This window comes from Natator depressus, chromosome 13 (genome assembly GCF_965152275.1).
Source record: "Natator depressus isolate rNatDep1 chromosome 13, rNatDep2.hap1, whole genome shotgun sequence".
NCBI classification, from domain to species: domain Eukaryota; kingdom Metazoa; phylum Chordata; order Testudines; family Cheloniidae; genus Natator; species Natator depressus.
The window spans coordinates 4,299,251-4,320,232 of record NC_134246.1 but is presented as its reverse complement, the minus strand read 5'-3'; the positions used below and the strand labels follow the sequence as shown (position 1 = coordinate 4,320,232).

Genomic DNA, 20,982 nt, shown 5'->3' with positions numbered 1-20,982 from the left:
TAAAGTTGAGGTAGTTTTGTACAAATCCATCTTAGATCTCCATTTTTGCTATAAGGAAGGACCATTCAGGTCACTATCATGGTGTATTGCAGTGGAGTTAAAATTCTTTTAGTATATACATGGGGAGATGTATCAGACATCTCTGAGATATCTGTAGCTTTTTTTATATGCAGTTGAGCCTGTCCCTCAGAATCCAGTTATGGCCAGAGGTTAGGCATGTTGTTTTGAAAGTGCCAACTGGGTGTGCAGCTTTGTAGGGCAAGGGATAAAGTCCTGAAAAAGTTTCACATTGGAATAAAAAAAACATTACTACTTATGTTATCGAAGTTATTCCAAAGAGTTTAACTGATTTATAACGAAACTGATAAAGGTTGGGTTAACAATCATAGAAATGTTGGACTGCGAGGGACCTCGAGAGGTCAAGTCCAGCCTGAGTCAGGACCAAGTAAACCTAGACTGTCTCTGACAAGTGTCTGTCCAACCTGTTCTTAAAAACCTTCAATGACGAGGATTCCACAACCTCCCTTGCAAGCCTATTCCATAATTTAACTACATTTATAGTTAGGAAGCTTATCCTAATATCTTACCTAAATCTCCCTTACTATAGATTAACGGTTTATTTCTTGTCATACCTTCAGTGAACATGGAAAACAGTTGATCACTGTCCTCTTTAGCACAGCCCTTAACATGAAGCTTATCAGGTTCCCCCTCAATCTCCTTTTCTCACAACTAAACATGTCCAGTTTTTCTAACCTTTCATCATAGGTCAGGTTTTCTAAACCTTTTATCATTTTTGTTGCTCTCCTTTGGAGTCTCTCCAGTTTATCCACATCTTTCCTAACGTGTGGTGGTGCCCCGAACTGGACAGTGAAAATGACAATTAAAATAAATTAAAAATCATGATTGGTTTCGGTTCAGACCATTGTTCCTTCTATGAAGAAGCACTAGGTAGGTTCACTTTGCTTTTTGGATGTTACAATATGGACCCATCAGGTTTACTGACAAAAATCTCTACAGAGGAACCCACTGACTGAGTATTTTCACAAAAGTGAGAGCCCTACAGGGGAAGATTGTGTATAAGACTCCAGAAAATGGATAGTTTTATGTTCATCGGATTTTTTTTTCCAGTTAGTACAGCATCACTTTCCACAGGCTACTAGTTCAATCAGTATCTTGATCTTCACTTATGGGGAGGTGTTGGGGGTTGTGTGAATTGAATATGGGGAGGGAAACCCATGGAATCTTGTTCCTTGTGCTTATTTGTCTTGTGACTTTATTTTCCTGATATGTCAGACGTTTGTGCTTCTTAGTGCCAGTTTGCAGGTAGAACTGTGGAGATGAATGTTGTTGTGCATCAAATGCAAACTGCACCTGTTATAAAAATAACTCCCAGACATACATCTCAGAGTAAAAAGTTGAAGTAGAGAAAAGGAAATGTGTTTAAACCAGCAAAGCCTTTGCTTCTTTCAGTTCCTCAATCAATGTGCAAGGTTTAAAGGGCCTGGGTTAGCTTATGTTTAGCCCAATTTTTTGTTTTAAAAATGTGTTTTGTTTTGTTTGTTAAAGCTTTTACATAACCTCAGGTCTGTAGAAATGTTTCTATGTGGTATCTTTTTAAAATCCAGAGCAAGTTTTTTAAGCAAATAAGATTTTCCCTGCATTCCTTGCTTCTCAGATACTTTTCCATTGTGTTAGAGCATAAGAAGCTGAAAGTGAAATTAACTAGAAACAAAAATGACAGATATATTTTCATTGTCCAGGTTGAGAGAAATACAAAATGTGTGAACAGCACAGATTCTAGTTTTAGTAATGTATGCAACGTTAACATAGGTAAGGACATTAATTTTTAAAAATATCGTTTTAAATCTGATATTGTCCCTTTAAAACACTGTCTATAAAAAGTTAGTTTTGCTAGTGTGATTTCTATCTAAAGAGGAGTTAGATCAACAGCTGTGCTTCTGAAAAACACACACATGACCTGAGATGGCAAATATCTCTTTGATATTTCCTTTCTTCTATTTGATTTACAGATGTGTACTGAGAAATACATATTCTAAATAAGGTTCATTTATTTTATTTTAAAATGACCATTTACTTTGGAGGGCCTAGATGTAATAGCAAAAGTGACCAATGGATAATGTATCAGTTAACATTACATCACCACTCGCTTTCCTTGAGGTTGCAATGCACATTGTGTATCCAAAAATGGATGTCCACCTTGCAAGGAAAATGTGTAGCCCTATAATCAAATATTTCTAAATGGCTTCAGCAAAAAGTATAGATCTGCTGTTTGCTGTTGGGTTTTTTGTTTTGTTTTTCCCTTTGGGTTGTCCCTGTTTTTGCTAAAAATTTTCTGACCCCTGCTAGTTGCAGTGTCCATAGTGACCAGAAATTACTTAAATCTAGTGGCTTTGTGAGGGAAAAATAACAGCTTCCCTTGTTGCTGAGCACCCAACTCCTTGTAGAAGCTGTAGCTTTTTAAAAATATAAACTGACATTTTTAATGTAGATACTACATTGTGAATTCAGCTTGTTTTGTTCACACGTGCATTCTGAAACAATGTTCAGTTCCTTTTTCTGGGAAGAGTTGCCTGCCTACAGCAGATGCCAGTGTCATGTCTTAGCTTGCCAAGTGGTGGTGTTTATATACAAGGTGGCAGTTAGCCCATACCACTTAAACCAGAATGATCAAGGGGCTTATGTTATCAGTTGCTATGGTATCTAAAACCCCACCATTTTTTACTTCCTTCCATGAGTATGTGTCCATTCGGATGAGTGCCCAGCCATCTGGCCTTGGGACCAACTGCTCCTTGAGATGTCCCTTTATTATTTCCTTTGGGTGTTAGTCTTCTGGTGTTCAATAGGCACATCCAAGCAGCCGGCTCTGTCCCCTGTAGACACAAAGGTTTCAAGGTCTGTTGTTAATTTTGCTGTTGTAGACACCTTGTCATGCCAGCTGGTTCCCTGGATCTTTATAGGTCGGGGTGGAATATTTTTCTTTTTTACACTAGGATTTGGTGCAGTTGCAGCCAGGGCAGTTATTCCCCTTTGAAATATTGGTGAATATCCTTATTATCAAATACAATAAGAATAGGGTCTGTCTACCATGAAAGTGGTCATTTTCAACCACTGAAGACAAACAGCATACATGCCTTTGTTTTAGATAGTACATCTTTTGAGTTAACTGGGGGAATGGAAATAGTATGTTTTGATGGCAAAATCCAGTTGTGTGGGTCACTTTGAGTATTCAGTTGGACTATCAAATGTAGAAAAGGAGCGGGGTGGAGGGGAGAATCATTTAAAAGTTTGGGCTGCTGGACTTCTGTTTGAAGTTATGGTTCATTTTGGTGCATATTGTGTCACTTCGGGCTCTCTTGGCCCTCAGGACCTCCCCTCATCTACCTATTTTGCCATCTCCTGAGATGTTGTTAATGTTTTGATTCCTGAAAATCTTTTCAGTAACACAGAATGGCATACATGGATACAGCATAGATCATTTTAAATCGCTTTTAAGATCCCTTCTTCAGGATGGGTCTATTATCCAACTTTTTTTAAAAAAGAGTTTGCTTCATATACGTATGGTAATACATACAATAGTATTTCAAATAGTTTTCAAGAACCCTACATTACAGGGGGAGATCGATCTAAGTTATGCAACTTCAGCTACGTGAATAACGTAGCTGAAGGTGACATACTTAGATCTACTTACTGCGGGGTTCACCGATGCAATGTCAACGGGAGAGTGATCGGCAGTCATCTATCCCCCGGTAAGTGTAGAGAAGCCCTAACTTTTCTTTAGTTATAGTAAGGAACTGATGAAAAAACCCTAAATTAAAAGCTAGACTTTGACCTGACAATCTGAGTTTAGAACACATGCTTCCTCACATTGAAGTCAGGTGGTGAGTTGGCTTTTCCACACAAAAAAGGAGATAGGAGGACAGGTATTAATGCAGCCCAACTTTCATTAGGCATAACTTGATCCAAAGTTTTTACATGACTAAATCTGAAACCAGTCAGGAAATGTGCCGCATAGAAAATGCCATAGAAAGATAAAACAAACAAACAGGTCAATATAGAGCTGTGCCATAAGTCACCTTTGAAAGGAGATGGCAGCCTTGCAGCTGAGGCACTGTCTGGGATTCAGATCTGGGGTTAATTCCCAAATCTGCAGCAGACTGCCTGGCTGAGCTCAGACAATTCACTTCATCCTTGTGCCTAAATTACCCGTCTGCAAAATGGGGATACTACCTATTTCCTTTCTCCCACCCTTCATCTGCTCTGTCTGCTTCGACTGTAAGATCTTTGAGGAAGGGACACAGCCTCTCATTATATATTTGTGCAACAGCTAAAACAGCATAGCCCGAAGTTTGGTTGGGGACCCAGGCACTATAACAACCTGTTTGGGGTCCCCAGGTGATATAAATAATTAATAAAAACAGACAGCCGGAAATCAACTAATTTCAGTTGAAAGTAAGAATTCTTGTAGCACAAATCAAGTGTACATAGCAGACTTTTTTCTTCTTTCGGTGCTTTCTAAATGAATTGTCTGTAACCAACACAGCTGGTACCATGGCTAAATGCACACGAGAGTGGGTGAAGTGCCCACACTCTTGCTGCCTGCAGGAGATGATGCTGTGCTGGCAGGATTGAGAACTGTGACTACTGGCATCCAAGTTTGAATCCCCAAATATATGTAATTTCCTGTCTCAGCTCAAAGAAAAAGGGTTTCTTGAATAATTCGCATCCCCTGTAATGCATTTGACCACCACTAAGGCATTTGAGCAGACAGAAACTGGGAATGTAACACCAGACTCAACAAAAAATTCTCTCGAATCTTTATATCTAAGAGCAACACTTCCTCACATTAACTTTGTAATAGTCAAGCACTCCGGAGGGCACTAAGCTCTCTGATGATTTCTGTTTCTCAAAGTTCAAGGCAGCTGGGAGTATCAAGAACACAATACTCCTAGTCTCAGAGTTAGGTTGTTTGAACAGACTCTAGTCATTCTGTTTAGCAACACTTATGGATTATGTTAGGTTTCCCGACTTGGGTAAGGTGCCACATGAGAAGAGCAACGGAACAGTTAAAGCAGGACCAATTTATCACTGCAAACATACTGCTAGGGGTAAAGAAATGGGCAGCCTTTCTGGCCCTGTGATGGGCCCTCATAAAGCTGCTAAGAGATACAGCTCGTGGCTGGGGAGTGCAGGTTCAGGAAGCAGTTTGCTGGTCCAATCTGTGTGTGTCGCCCCTCGCAACACACAGCTCAGTTGTGAGAACAGGTGTCTCGGCCACATGAAAGCAGTAAGTATTCACCTCCATCACAAGCAGCATAGCTTTCTGGTCATTGATGGAATAGGCAATGGGAACAAGGGGAAGGGAGAGAAAAAACCAAGAGAGCAAAAACTAATAAAAATGGACAGGAAAAAGGAGGAATGGGAGTGACAGGAGGTGTATAAAAAAGAAGCACACAGAAAAGGAGAGTAAAGTGAGCAAACAGAAAGGTTAGAAACACAGTAACTGAATCAGTAGACAGCATGGGGATATGGGGAGGCACTGCCCATAAACTGTGTGTGCTCTTGACATAGTTGCATATAAGGTGTATCTACTAAAAGGGGGACACGGTGGCCCAAAAACTTCTAGCAAGGACAAGCATAATCACATCTTGGGAAGTTGAGACCCCTTGGGAAAATGTTGGCTGAGGACCATGGACCACTTTCTAATTGTCTGCTGGCAGCTCTCGTGGTGCTGGCTCCACTTCCTTGCTCCCAAAGGCATTTGGGCTCATCAACGTGAAAACATTTTTTTACTCAGAAAGAAGGTCAATTAAACACATTTTTAACTGAGTCACAGAAGATCTACATTTCCTGGATCTGAAGCCAAACCAGTTGTTCTATGGCAATTCCTATGCTCCTATTCCGATCATAGGCTAATCGGAGTGCTTACAACTAGAATATTCAATTTTCTTATTGGTTACCCAGCTGAACTAAAGGTATTTGGAGAGAGAAGAAACTGACCAACTTCACCTACTCTTACAGTCGAAGCAGACAGAGCAGATGAAGGGTGGGAGAAAGGAAATAGGTAGTATCCTCATTTTGCCGACGGGTAATTTAGGCACAAGGATGAAGTGAATTGTCTGAGCTCACCCAGGCAGTCTGCCACAGATTTGGGAATTAACCCCAGATCTGAATCCCAGACCAGTGGCTCAGCTGCAAGGCTGCCATCTCCTGTTCAAAGGTGACTTATGGCACAGCTCTATATTGACCTGTTTGTTTGTTTTATCTTTCTATGGCATTTTCTATGCGGCACATTTCCTGACTGGTTTCAGATTAATTTCAGATTTAGTCGTGCAAAAACTTTGGATCAAGTTATGCCTAATGAAAGTTGGGCTGCATTAATATCTGTCCTCCTATCTCCTTTTTTGTGTGGAAAAGCCAACTCACCACCTGACTTCAATGTGAGGAAGCATGTGTTCTAAACTCAGATTGTCAGGTCAAAGTCTAGCTTTTAATTTAGGGTTTTTTCATCAGTTCCTTACTATAACTTTGTGGCATAGCCAGCATAGTTTCAATTGCCTTAGAGCCCTCCAACAGAAAACATCTTTTCTCTGGTGGACATGGTAGGCCCATCAATTCAAAGAATAGACAATCACAATCGATTTGAATGCTGTTTCCAGAGACCTCTTGGCATTGTAACATCTTAACAGAAAGAACCTTTAAAAGCATGTGTGCGTGTGCCAGATTATTTTTGGTGTGACTCCACTGAAGTAGAGTTCAGTAATCCTGACCCCACTGATACGTTCTTTTCTTTAGGAGTGGAGTGTAGCAAATGAGTTTAATGAGTAAATAGGCTCCCTTGCTTTGCCTAAAATGAAAATGCACTAAGGCAGAGATTATGTGTATTAGCGTACTTTGTATGGAGCTGTGTTTAAACACACAAACTCTTCAAGTATTTAGTTCTGGTTATTATACTGTGACGTTTGGGTCAGTTAGAACAATGTTCTCCCTCTGAATAAATTCTGCAGATTACTTTTCCACTGCTGCTCGTACTCTGTAACTGTAATAGCTGTGCATAATGCCATGTTCAGACACACAATGCTGTGTGACTCTTTCAAGAAGCAGAAACTTCTGTGATAAACCTTCTTCAGCTGTCAAAGTAGACACAAATTTTGAAGCTGATGTGCATTAGAAGGTGGTTTGGTTTTTTGTTTTGTTTTAAAGTGAGTACATTGATTAGATTTTTATTCTTTAGCCTGTGGTGATGGTGATAACGATGGAATACAGACTGCTAAACTCATGCGTTACAATATCCTGACACCTGTTGATAAATTACCACCTTTGAGCCTGTCTGCATTGGGAACATTTTTGAAAAACTTAATCAATGTAATTGTGTCACTGCAACTAAAGCAGGGTACACCTCTCACACAGATGCACTGCACCAGTCCAAGACAGGGTTTGCAAAGGCACGACTTAATATGGTTAATTGCCAAAGTAAACCTTACTTTACTTCAGTGCAGTGCAGCTACATTAGCAGTTTGCACCGTGTAACTACACTGACATGGTTACACCACCAGTGAAAATGTTCCTAAGGTAGACCGTTCCTTTGTCTGACCAATAGCACACACTGAAATTCTTGTTGTATCTTTGAGACATATTTCTGGGTAGCTTTTAACTAGCATCTGGTGACAGCTATTTTAAGATAGTATGAGACTTTCAAAATGTAGTAGGAATTTTAGGAATGTGTGCACTTTAGTGCCCTGTGGTAAATGTAGACCAGTAGAAGCAAGGAGGTTTAGGCTGAAATGATTGGTTTCACAGTCAGAGGTGTTTCAAAAAAAGGATTTTCCATTGCATAGTAAAATCCCTTCCTATTAATACTAGTAGAAATATAGTGGATAAAAGTCATACCTGGGACTCATCATTTCTGTTCGAAATACCAGCCAGTGACAGTTACGGGCTACATTATTTTTTTCCCTTTACAGCAAAATGGAAAGCATCTCTTCTTTCTTGGACCACATTTGCAATTCTCTGCTTCATCTTCCCTGCCTTACTTTTTTTCTATTTTTTCCTTCCCTAGGTCCACAGTAAAGATAAAAAATATGTATGCAAAGTATGCAACAGAGTGTTCATGTCTGCAGCCAGCGTGGGAATTAAGCATGGTTCCCGCCGCCATGGAGTTTGTGCCGATTGCTCTGGTCGAGGCATAACAGGCCACTTAGATCAGAATGGAGGAGAAGGTTCTCCAGATGAATTGTATCCTGGTGAAGGCCAGTACATGGAGGATCCAGATGACATGAAAGTGGAGGGAGATGAAGAGATGGGGGATGATGATGATATAAAATGGAAAGATGATGTAGGAATTTCACAAGATGATGTGATTCTAGAAGATGACAAAGAAGATGTCGACTCTCCACAGGAGCAAGAGAACTCTGGGGAAAATGACAAGGATTTTACTTGGATTTCTTAGGGAAACGGGAAAGATTTTGTTTGTAGGGGGAGGGAGGGAAGACAGAGTGTGCTGGGAAAAACTAAGTAGCCTTGTTGTTGTCCATGTGTGCAAAAGAGTTGTTTGTGGTTTTTTTAAACAAACAAGTCCTTTATCTGTACCATTCAGATACTGTATTAGTAAGTGTCACTTTTAGTGGCATCAGTTACATCCCCTTCCCCTTCTCCCACATGGAAAAATATGATTGTCTGTCTTTGCCTCTCTGTGGGAGCAAATCAGATTGCATGCAAGTGACTTAGAGTTTCTGAAGATGTGAGCACTGTGAGGGGGGAGAGAGAGAGACTAGGAGACAGTGTAAAGCATGTGTTCCTTTTATAAACCTTCCCCACCCTGAATTAAATACCAGGGAGGTTTTGTGTCCCAAACCACTGGTTTTTTTTAAAGTTTTGTTTGTTCTAAATTCACAGCAGCAGTGGACTTACTTACAAACTAGTATCATGTAAATAAACTGACCTGTGTGTTTGAGGGCTTCTCCATATAACCCAAGCCTTTCGCAAAGAATTAATTTAAATATTTAATTTTTTTAATGTATGTTTTTTTTTTTATGGAGCCTGTTAGATCAAACAGCAATTCAGGCTGCAGCCTTAAGAACCCCTTTCATAACATGGGATCTTAACTCCCAAATAGTCCATCAGGTTAAAGATCATGAAATTACTTGGGCCCACTGGCATCTTAACAGTATCCAGTTTTCCAACCTTGTTTAGTTCTATTATCTGAAATGAGTGTTGGTGTTTCCATAAGATTTCTTTTGCTATAAAAGACGCATAGAGTTTAGTACCCAGTTGCTTGGTTTACATGAAAGTTGTCACCTTTCTTCCTTAGGTGTCAACTAACTGCCTTTTTCATATTTATATGCAAATTTTAGTAAATACAAGTCATTTAGCAAAATGAATTACAAATTGTGATAACTCAAGGAACTAGGGGAGAAATCCTGGCTCTGAAGTCAAGATTTTTCCCAAATTGTTATATTCATCCTTGCCAAGCTGAAACATTCCTACTTACTTTGTAGGTGTAGTCCGTATGTTTAACTGACTAAGTAAAACTTCCTTTGTTGGTTCCAAGTAAGTAAACCTTCCTTTTTAGAGAACCATATTTCTCCACTAGAGCATCTCCTCTTTCTTATACAGTAGAGTTTACATGGGTGTGTTCCAAATAGTTCAGTTTATATTGGCCACTGCTGCCTTCCTATGACAACATTTAAATAAAAAACTCAATGAAAGTGTCCTGCTCATAATAAAAGCTTCTGCTGAACCTTTCACCTTTATGCTTTTGGTGCTTTTAAAAAAAAAAAAAGCTGAAGACCTCACTGTTTTCTTGCTATGGAGCAGATTTTTATACAACCTGTATGATTAATGGTGGTCTTGAAACCTGCCACAAACAAGACCAAGAGGCAACCAGTTAAATCTAGGAAGCCAAATTATTAAAAGGTGCTATTTTCCCCCCAGTTGTGGGAAAGGTACTTTCTTGTGGGAAAACAATATAAGTCCTTGCAGTTTAATTTTAAAAAATGGAAAGCATGGTTCTACCCAGGGAGTAAAATAAAAGCAGATTTTACTGTACAAAATCCAAGTAATCAAATCTTTAGGTTTTTCAACTCTTCGGTGCCAGGAATCTCTTCCCAGTGAAGTGTGATAATGCAGGAACCTACCCACCTGGCTACCTAGAATAGTTGGACATTTAGGCATTGCTCTCTTTGAAGGGTCATATCACCATTGTTATGTATTTTATTCCTTTCTCTGCAGTTGTCTTCAGTTTCTTGAAAAGGAAAAAAACCAAAATCTCCCCAATTTTCCTATGCATGTTTTCTTCCTCCCCAAATTTTGGGACTCCACTCACAATGGTTTATACTTTCACATTGTGCATAAGCACCAGAATTGTTGCTGTTCAAGTTTGGTACTTGTCAGTAATTTGGAAAAATGTTTTTCTGAGTCAATCCATGGTCTTAAATCTGTTGTTAGCTCAAAGCAAAGCTCTGTGATCACTTGTCTACGTGCTGCTAATATTTAGGATTGAGAAAGTTACCTGACAAAAATGGGCAACCAGATTCTTTAAATATTCAAGGAATAGTGTGGGAGGGTCATATAAAACCATTTTTATGAAACTGTAAAAAGCTGTTTTTGCATTTTAGCTTGTTATAAAGCCCTATAACTATGTTTAAAACCCCCCCAATATTTTAAGATTGGACCTTTTTATATCCCTTTTTCTAAATGCAAAAGAAATCAGCAGTTGTGTCCACTCTGTGTTGATTATAAAACCAGGCCACTGTTTCATGAACTTGACTGCTTTCACCTATCAGATATGCAGGCTGTGGATTTATTGCCATTTATTCTGTAAATATTAATTTTTTTCCCTAGACTTCCAGCAATCACTTGTTACATGTAGACAAATACATACAGTACTTTAAAGAAACCTGTAGCTTGGCTTTTTATATATTAAATCTATTTAAAAATGGAGAAAGGAAAAAAAAAAAAAAACGAAACCACAAACCTTCAGTTTCTACATTCCACTTTTCGTCCACCCTGACTCCCCTATACAAATTAACTATCTTCAGCTAGTATGTTTTAGGGAGAAACAAAAGGTATTGATCCTGAATTGACTTTTTCCCTTGTCCCTGCCCCCTTTTGGTCGAACTTGATTTTGTATTAATATTTTGGGGTGCTTAGCTTTATTTTGTGTTTTATTTGGAAATATTTTATATTGCCTTTTTCTTTTCCTTTTTTTAAAATGGTGGACAATAAGCCAAATGGCTTTCATAAATGTTTTCTACCAGTGCCACTTCTGTGCTCTTCAAATTGAGGATGCAAAAAAAGAAGAGAAGAAACCCACAAAAAGCTAACTTGTTATAATGTTAAAATTATAATATAGCGCATACGTCTATATTACTAACTTACACTAAATAAATATATATACCAAATAAATCATTCTAATATGTGATGTATACTTTTAAGTGCTTTGTTTTTGATGGAGGTGTGCAGATTTGGAAATTAAAAACCTTTCAGGAATTGCTTTTTAAACTTTCACACCCTATGGGGGAGAGACATGGGATTTTATTTTTGAAAGAAAGTGAGTTTGAAAACGGTGATGCTTTCCATCAGATGGAAAGGGGGGCTCTCTATACAACTTTACCAGTTACTTCGCTTCTGTGTTATAAACTGAAATCTGAAGCTGCACTGTGTTTAACTGCAGGGATAATCTATGTAAAAATTAAAAGAAATCAGATTTGAAAACAGGAAATTAAGCATGAAAAGAGACCAGCAATTTCCAGGTCCATCCCCAGGCCCAATCCCACAAAGACGTCAGCAAATGCACAACTGCGCGCAGGTGTTTGACTTTCTAAATTTGGAGTGCCAGTTTAGCGTTTACCAACCATATCTCACATTTTTCTGTGTCCAGAGACTTGTGTAATTTGCAGCCTATATAAATTTCTCTTTGCTGTTCTGTGTAAAGAAATTCTGCCTAAATGTTGTTCTATCCAACACTAGCTCAAATAATCTTTAGCATCCACTCTTCTATTTCCCTTCAGGAATTTGTATATTTTACTGAGGTTCCCTTTTTAAATTTCATTTTCTTTAAATACATAAATAAATAAATAAATAAAATGCAGATTTAGTTTCAGAAAAGAACTCCCTTAATGAAAAAATATTTGATCTCAGTGGAAATGTGTGTAATTTTTAAAAAAATTTTATATGTAATGTGTGATCACTGTACCCTGAATCTCTTTATTATTCTCATCTTTTTTATATATAAAATGGGGCCAGGACTACAAAGAGCATCTCAAATACAGCTTTGCTAACTTCTCATGCAGTTCAATGATTGAATGCATTTCTTCAGTTTTATATACACTATCTATGCAGCTCAGAATAAATACCTAAAGAATGCTAAATGATGCAGTAAGTTAGACCTTTGTAAAATACTGCATTAAAAGCTTTCTTGAACAATACAGGCAACTTAGGTTCTTGGCTTCTCCTTCCTGTCCACTTTTTGTTTCTTTCAAAAAGTCATTTAAACAAAAATCCTAATTTATATATATTTAAGTATTGTTTCTTTATATATTAAAGTTTAAGGTCACCATAAAACCTCACAAAGATACAGAATGAGTTTGCAGGGAGATGAGAAGTAGGACATGTCTCATGAAGGTTTTCGAAGTGACTGGCTCTTTTTAAAAACAAATAGTGTTTGGACTATTAAAGGAATATTTTCTTATCAAAAGGAAGCCTACTTTAGCATTAGGTCCCATTTTATGTTTTGTATCTTGAATTATGCCTTTAAATGTTCTGCAACTCCAAAGTGAAAATCGCATTCAGTTGACTTTTTATATATATGTATGTTTGGGAATTTATTACTTTGGGTTATGTGTCAAACTCTTGTTCCTGACAAAGTTGTATATTTTGACTCTCAATTTGCAGTAGAGCGTTGGGTCAGAACACTGCCATCTTTGAATAGGCACCTGTGTGAAAAAGATCCACCTTAATGCTTCCAATTTTGCACATCATCCTTTAAAAAAAAAAAAAAAAAAAAAACTCCAAGAAAATGCAAAAACTGGAATTTTTTGCAATATTATGAAAGATAATCTTATTTTAGCTCATTCTGTGACATGTGCAACTCTTGAGAAAGCCATACTTAATGGTTCTTTTTATTTTTAGATTCTATATTGTGTTTTGGATTTCTGCCTTTTTTAGAATTTCTGCATAGTAAGAGTGCTGTGTGTATGCTTTCATATATATTTATTTTTCAACATGCTTTAAACCTGTCTACAAAAATAAAACTAAAAATAAAAAACCCACCAAGACAGTGTTTGAAGATTGTTGACTATTTTTTTTTTTGCTGGGAATATTCTATATTATACTGACTTTATATTAATTATTATAAACCTGTGTTTGTATTGGAGATGTGTTTAATATTTTGGGGAGGTGGGGAGATTTTAGTAATCAGAAGTCAGTGGGAGAACATGACTGTGTGTTGTACTGATTTTCTGTAAATGTAGTTCAGGTAAATATTACCTTATTTTCTAGTTGATCTCACAGTTTCTTGTCTGCCTAGGCATGCCAAAGGTATGCCTGTTGATTATGATTACTTTATGTGATGGGATTAGCTTAGACATACTTGCAAAAATCAATCAGTTTCAATAAATTGGGAAATTGCTGCTAAAACACATTGTCTTCGTTTTTTACACACTGATTGAGCATGATAGATGTCCAGGAGTCCCAGAATATCACTTGAGAGAGTTTGGTTCAGAATCTTGAATGACCTTTTCCCATGTTAAATTAAATTATCTCCATGGAGACAGCCTACTGAAGCCCACCTGAGTATCAGAACTATTCATTTTGGAATAAGAAGGAACCATGTTAAGTACAGCTCATGCAGGGAGATTTATACAGAAGCATGTATCCCTTCTTCCTTAAGCTCCTTTTTTCCTGTCAGTGGATCTGGAGCCCGACTGAGCTGCTCTGGCTTGAAGTTTTCTTTAAAATTTCTACATTTTGATGGACATTTTCCTTAGCTTAGATTTTCTTACTAAACTGAAAACCATTTTTCCTCAGGCCTCATTCAAAAATTGTAATAGAAATTCTGGGGGTAACCCAACTCATCTCCCCACTGATGTAGGAATGGGTTTCCAGCTGTACATTTATGACTGTTTGACAAGTCTAGTTTGAAATGTCCCAAACGAAGCCATTCCACCTCTTGGGAAGTTTTCCTTAATATCATAAGTAAAAGGCCTCCCTTTTGTAATTCTCATGCCATTACTCCTAGTTATGTGCCTTTGTACTAGACTGAGCTATGGGAAAAGGTGAGAGGAGAGGGAGGGATAGCTCAGTGGTTTGAGTGTTGGCCTGCTACACCCAGGATTGTGAGTTCAATCCTTGAGGGGGCCATTTAGGGATCTGGGGCAAAAATAAGGGACGGTACTTGGTCCTGCTGTGAAGGCAGGGGACTGGATTTGATGACCCTGCAAGGTCTCTTTCAGTTCTGTCAGGTAGGTATAGCTCCATATTATTATATCTAAATCTGGCTTTAAAATCCATGCTTCATGAGCATGTTTGGAGGGATCCCTGTGACCTTTGTGTTACGCCCAGAGATTGCTGTTCTCAGAACAGGCTTTCTCAAACAGGGAGGTCCCATACTGGGGGAGCAAGGAAGAATGTCTGAAAGGAGCCTGAAAATCTTGTAAATTTAAAGGGGAGGAAGCAAGCAAATGCAGATCTTAGTGTGGCCTTTTCTTTTCGATCACCCCCAAGGAGCTTGTTCCACCTCCAACCAAATTCTCTCTCGTGCACCCGTCACAGGCTGTTAGGAATTCAGTCCTCTGCAGTGATTCCTCCTGGCCACAGGCTGCCACTGTGGCACTGGCATGAAGGCCAGGAAATCTGTCGCCATCCTCCATGCTACCCGGGGTGGTGGCAGCTGCTGTTTCTGGGCAGTGCTGGCCGGGAGGGACAGGGGTGGCTCCTATCCCCTTAGCCTGTTCCCTTTGGAGTCCTTAAACGTTGCCTCCCACCCAGGTTTCCTCATGGGCCCGCCTTCCCCACAGTGAGACTTGCAGGTCACTCTTCCGTCACCACGTGGGTCAGTCTTTCCCCCGCACTGTAGGTCTGCACAGAAATAGTCTCCTGCAGCGCCAGCCTGGAGCGCCCCAAAGCCAAGAGCCAGGCCTTGAGCTCAAGAGTTAGGGAATGCCAGAGTTAAGGCAACATGAGCAACCTCAGTCTGGCCCCCTTGTGAACGTGCATTGTGGTGCAGTCTGTAATTACGTGCTGTTTTTCCCACAGGACCCCTGCCGCCTCTAGGGCTTCTCACCCTTTTACTTTGAGGCCCCCCCCCCAACATGCTATAAAAACTCCACGGCCCACCTGTGTCTCAACAACTGGTTTTCTGCATAGAAAAGCCAGGGCCAGTGTTATGGGGTAGCAAGCAGGGCAATTGCCTGGGGCCTCGTGCCACAGGGGCAAAGCTACATTGCTTAGGCTTCGGCTTCAGCTCTGGGTGGTGTGGGGCTTAGGGCCTGGGCTTCAACCCCACGCGGCGGGGCTTCGGCTTTCTGCCCTGGGCTCCAGAAAGTCTAGTGCTGGCCCTGTTAGTGGCCCTGCCAAAACCTGCTCGCAGCCCTCCAGGGGGCCTGTGACTCCTGGTTAAGAACCACTGCTCTCGTGGACAGGACAGATGGACGGACGTGGAGTCTGGATTAAGGGGGCATGGGCAGTTGTAAATCTAGCATTCCCTAAATGTTGGGGACTTGGGTTTACAGCCGAAACATTCTTCATGTAGTGTGTGTGTGTGTGTGTGTGTGATGTGAGACCTGTAGCCTGGAGTTTAGAGCGCCGGGCACTTGCTGCTACCCTCGATCGGTGAGCGGTGGAAAGTGGCCCAGAGCTGTTTGAGAACGCCAGATGGGCAGAAGCTCCGCAGGGTAAAGAGCTCTCTGCTGCCATCTACTGGTGAACGGGGAGAAGAGACTGAATTAGCCAGGCCTCATTTGCATTTTTGTTATGTGAAAGTTTTAGTGGTGGTGGTGAAAATTGTTTTTTGGGTGAAAGGATAATGAAATGTTGTTATCCTTGCTGGGTGACAGAAGGCAAAAGAACGACACCAAATGTGCCCTGGGTGAGGGGTCACCCTAACCAATCCTCTGTCTGGCATGGCTGGATAGTGAAATATGGACAGAAACCAAAAGGGCAAGTTTGTTCCCTACTATTCTGAAATTATCACAGTTGAATTAAATGATGAAGACTCAGGACCAGACTGCATAGTGTTTCCCCTAGGGGTTGGAGATAGGCCTGCTGAATTCTGGACTTTGCTAACCAGGGATAATCAATGATGAGTGGAGTGCAGTAGCAGAGGGGGAAGATGACTGTGACAACCAATCAACAATGAGAGGGTGTAATGGAAGAAGGAGAAGGGGATAGAAATTGTTAAAGGGACATTTTCTTATCCTGTAACACACCAGCCTTTTGGGAACTGAGCTGAACGTCTGCCAAAGATACCATGGGCGTGGGTGATTTGTTTTATACGTACGCACACATGTTGTTGCTGTTCCTGATTCTGCATCCCCTTTTCCCTGAATACAGTTTTCCTTGTTTCCTACTCAGACTCCGTGCTTGCGAGTGGGGAAGTATTGCCTGTTAAAGATGCCCAGGGAAGGCATTTAGTTTTCCCAGGTTTCTGGGAAGGGGCTTAAGCTGGTATTTGTTTAATTCTAAAAGGAACCCCTAGATATTTGAATTGGTTATTTGTGCTGCTGACTACTCCTGGCAGAAGGGTTACACTAACATAGTCTAGAGTAGACTTTACCCTTTTTCATGTCAGTATAATTTCAAGTACCAGTTCTCCTCCACTTCCTGGATTCGGAAGTGTGGTTTGGTACATTTTAAAGCTGGTAAGCATCTTATTGTATGTCAAAAAGTGGCTCTAATCTAACAAAACATGGATAACACCCTGAGCAAGCAAAGGAAGTGACGGTACAGTGCCTGCAAGTCTGTCTTCAAATACATTTGGGGCTAGGTTTTGCCCGTTCATTATTGCTGTGAAGTGTGTTCCCTCCTGTACGGGACACACATACCCTGACCCCGTCTAGATAGAATACACACAGTAGGTAAAATGCGCAAGAACCCCACCAGCTTGTCCTTCGAGCTGAACCCTTAGTAACCTGGCATAGAGGTACCCGCCGCTCTCTAGTAGATTTGGCTGCTGCTGCTCCAGCTTCAGGGTGGTGGAAGTGGGCCGAGGGAGAGGAGTCCTCATGCTGCTGTAGCTGGGGGGAAATACACAATCTCCTACGTGGAATGAACAGATGGTGCAAAGGGGCCCAACATCCTGCTGCTGAAGTGAGCAGTACCCTGGGTCTCGCGGCAGCCACATGCACAGATGACTGGGGCTTTGGCAGGAGTGCAGCCCTAGATGCAGTGACGGTGTAAGGGAACAAATGGGTAGAGCATGCTGCACTGCTGGGCCCATCTGGCTGGGGCCCATGCCCAACCAGGCATTCACCCCCATCCCTTTCCCCACTCAACCATGGGCAGCTGTCTCCTGTCATGCCTAGCTGCTCACCTGGCCACTTGCACGCCATCACTGCTTCAGCATAGCTGCCACAGGCTCGCATTGTGGTATACACTGGGACACAGAGGGAATGAGCAGCCTGAGACAGGGGCAGGATGAATATCCCCCAACCACCACCCGTTTCCTCTCACAAGATCTTGGCAGGATCCTGTTCACCAGCCATCACCAATGCTCCAGCTGAGAAGGGTGACATTTTCCCAAAGGGAAAACAGGACACAGCACAGGGCAAGCCTGCAGCCCCCAGCTTCCCCCCTACACACATGAGCCTGCCCTCCCTGCCTTCTGCTGGCACGGGTCTGGCCTGAGGGCCCCCCCGCCCTTCCTCTCCCCATACGTGAGGCTGGCACGAGGCTTTGCTGCCACCCAGTCAGCCCAAGCCACCATGCCACCCATATGGGGCTGACCCAAAGGCCCCATCTACCCACCACCACCTGCATGGGTCTGGCTCAAGACCCCCCCCTGCTGCCTACCCATGCACGGCTGGCTTGGCCCAAGCCGCTCTCCCTAGCCCTCCCTCTGATGCTGCCGCTTGCCCATCCCCCGCCCCCCCAACGGTCCTCTGTGCCCCACTTTTTTGGCAAAACTGCATTTGTCCAGTTTGCGCTTGCCAGCTGGTGAGCAGTTGGCTGGGACAAATGCCCAGTTTTGCCAAACAAGGCAGGCCAGCCAGGACAGGGCTTAAAAAAGGGACTGTCCCAGCCAAAATGGGCCATATGGTCACCCTACAACGGCAGTGCCACTGCGGGGGAGTGCGAGTGTGCGTGTGCACACATCAACACCCCCCCCCCCTTGCACCCACAGGGCTGGAGCGAGGCCTGCAGTACAGGAGACCAGCTGGGCCAGGCCTGCTGAGCCCCTGAGGCTGCTGTTGGCCCAGGAGTACTCGGGGCGGGGGGAGAGCGTTTACTCTTATGCCTGCGGGGGGGGGGTGGTGGGGGACCTGCAGCCTTGATGTGCATTTCCTCCATCCAGAGGAGTTTGTACCATGCCCTGAGTGCCCCCCACCCCAAGGCTGAGCCCGCCTTGCTCTGGTGAGGAGCGGAGGGTGGCCTGCTGTGGCTCGAGCTGCAGTATCGGGTGATGGGCAGCAGGGGGAGCCCGCACGCCATCTGGTCCTGCAGCAACACACCACGCGTGGCCGTGGCCGGGCAGCTGAGCCCTGTGGACACGCGTGGGGCCAGGGCCAGCTGAGCCACATGCACAGCAGGGCTCCCACGCACGCCAAGGGGGGCAGCATGTCAGGGCTTTGGGCCTGGCCCTGCCCCATGCAGCGCCAGTCTTGCCCTAGCAGTTTGCTTTGGCTTGTGCCCAGCAGCAAGCGGTGCCCGCTGTCTTCCTGCTCGGGTCGCTGTCAGCCATGGCGGGGAGGGGTTGCCATAGCCGGCACCTCCCCTGCGGGGGTGCTGCACTGGGCAAAGAGGCTAGGGTGGCCCACTTTCTGCTTGCAGAAAACCGAACCTCGTCCCCTGCCCTGAGGTGAGACACCCCCCCCACACACCATCCCGCATTTTCACCAAAATGGAGCGGGTGGGGGACTCTGGCTTTTGGGGGGGGGGGGTGCAGGCTCTGGGGATGAGGGGGCACCGAGCTGAGGCCAAGGTGTTCAGAGTGCGGCCCAGGGGAGAGGGTAATGAGGGAGTTTGGGGGTGCAGGCTCCAGGTGGTGATTACCTCAGGTGACTCCCGGAAGCAGCCGGTAAGTCCCTGCAGCACCTAGGCACAGGGGTGGCCAGGGTGCTCCACGCACTGGCCTCGCCCGCAGGCGCTGCCCACGCAGCTCCCATTGGCCACGGTCCCAGCCAATGGGAGCTGTGGAGCCGGCACTCAGGGCAGGCGCAGAGCACGGAGACTCCTTGGCCACCCATGCACGTAGGGGGCCGCAGGGACATAGCAGCTGCTTTTAGGATCTGCAGGGTTACTGCCTTAGCCCCGCTACACCCCCGACTGGACTTTTAGTAGCTGGGTCAGCAGTGCTGGGTATTCCAGCCAAAAACCGGATGCCTAACAACCCTAGAAGAGGCTCAAACTGGAAGCCCAGCTGCTGGCTGCAGGGTGGGCTGAGGTGTGTTCGAGGGGGGAAGCTGTGTATGTGTCTGACGGGTTAAAGGGAGAGAGTGCTGCACCCCCAGAGCGGCTGACCCTTGCGCTGCTGTTCGGGAAGTGGGGGGGAGTCTCTGAGCCTTCTGCACCACAACCCCGTGAACTCGGGGGCTGACTGGGGTGGGAGCAAGGGAGGAGGAAGGGGCGGCTTACACCCCGATGCCCCCGGCTGGGATGAGAACGGCTTCACGTGGTGGGGGCACTGGTTGAGGGGCAGCGTCATGTCCCAGTCTGAGCCAGGCTGCCATTGTTACGCAGCATCAGTTAGCACAAGCCCCTCTAGCCTGTTGCTGGGACCCCTGTGCAGACCCCTAACCTGGTATCTGGTGGGGCAGCAGTTCCCTTTGACTAAGTTACATCGGTTTTCAACCCACGCTCCTCCCCGGACCGCTGGGGCTGGCTGGCAGGCAACGGGGCCAGTTGAGAATCTGGTCTCACTTGTGGGTGAGCCCCTGGGGAGCTGGCCCACAGCACTGGCTGCTCCTCCTTGTTCCCAGTTCCACCTGTAGCGAGCAATACAGAGACTTTGCCAGGGTTCCTTCTCCTTGGTAGCTAGTGCCATGGTTACAAGCAGGGGATTGGGGGACCCTGACAGAGGTGGGGATACAAGACGGTTTGAGCCAGGGGATAACCCTGGCACTGAGAATTTGACAGCGCCCCAATGCAGAAGAGCCGTGGGTTTGCTTAGGGGGCCTTTCTGCGACCCCATCCTGCCCCAGGGAGAACGTGGCCACAACTCACCCACGTCAGGGCCTGATTAAGACAGAAGAGGCGGTGGCAGCTGTAGGAAAAGGTGGGTTATAGAGCGGCGAGCTCAAGGGGCACGAGCTGGCAGAGCTCTGTCCGGCCACGGTGGGATGGGCGATGGACAGAGCTGGCGGCACCAGGCCGCAGCGTAGACAGAGCTAGCCCAGCAGAGCCGCGCGGTTGGCAGCATGTTCCTTGGAATAAGCTGCGCTGGCAGTTCTGCTGCTGTAAGCCGTGTCCACACCAGGAGGGCGTGGTCCGTGGCACGTACTGCTTTAGCCACGCAGGCAGAGCTCTCCTCAGGAACCGCTCCCGGTTCTCCGCCGTGGGGCAGCCAGCTGCAAGCTGAGTTTTCAAACTAAACAGCTGCATGTCTGCCGGGGGCCCGGCTGCACTGGTCCAACAGCCAGGTGCAGGCTCCTACCACGGCTGGATGGAAGCTCCAGCAGCTCAGGGAGCAAGCCCCACTTGTTCCATTCCCCATGCCCCGTTTTCCTTGGGACTGCAAGGGGTGACGATGCTGGAGGCAGCTCTGCAGTGGGGGAGCTGGAACCACCCAAGGGGCCACGGCTGCAAGTA

General features: G+C 44.1%; 1 protein-coding gene across 1 annotated transcript in view; it reads left to right on the top strand.

The window, feature by feature from the left end:
• ZBTB46 (zinc finger and BTB domain containing 46) overlaps positions 1-13,647 on the top strand; it is a 112,903-nt gene extending 99,256 nt beyond the window's left edge. The window contains exon 7 of the mRNA XM_074969379.1: positions 8,078-13,647. Coding sequence (XP_074825480.1) covers positions 8,078-8,467 — 390 coding nt within the window. The 3' untranslated portion in view covers positions 8,468-13,647. The remainder of the gene's footprint in view (positions 1-8,077) is intronic.
• Positions 13,648-20,982: the final 7,335 nt, after the last annotated feature.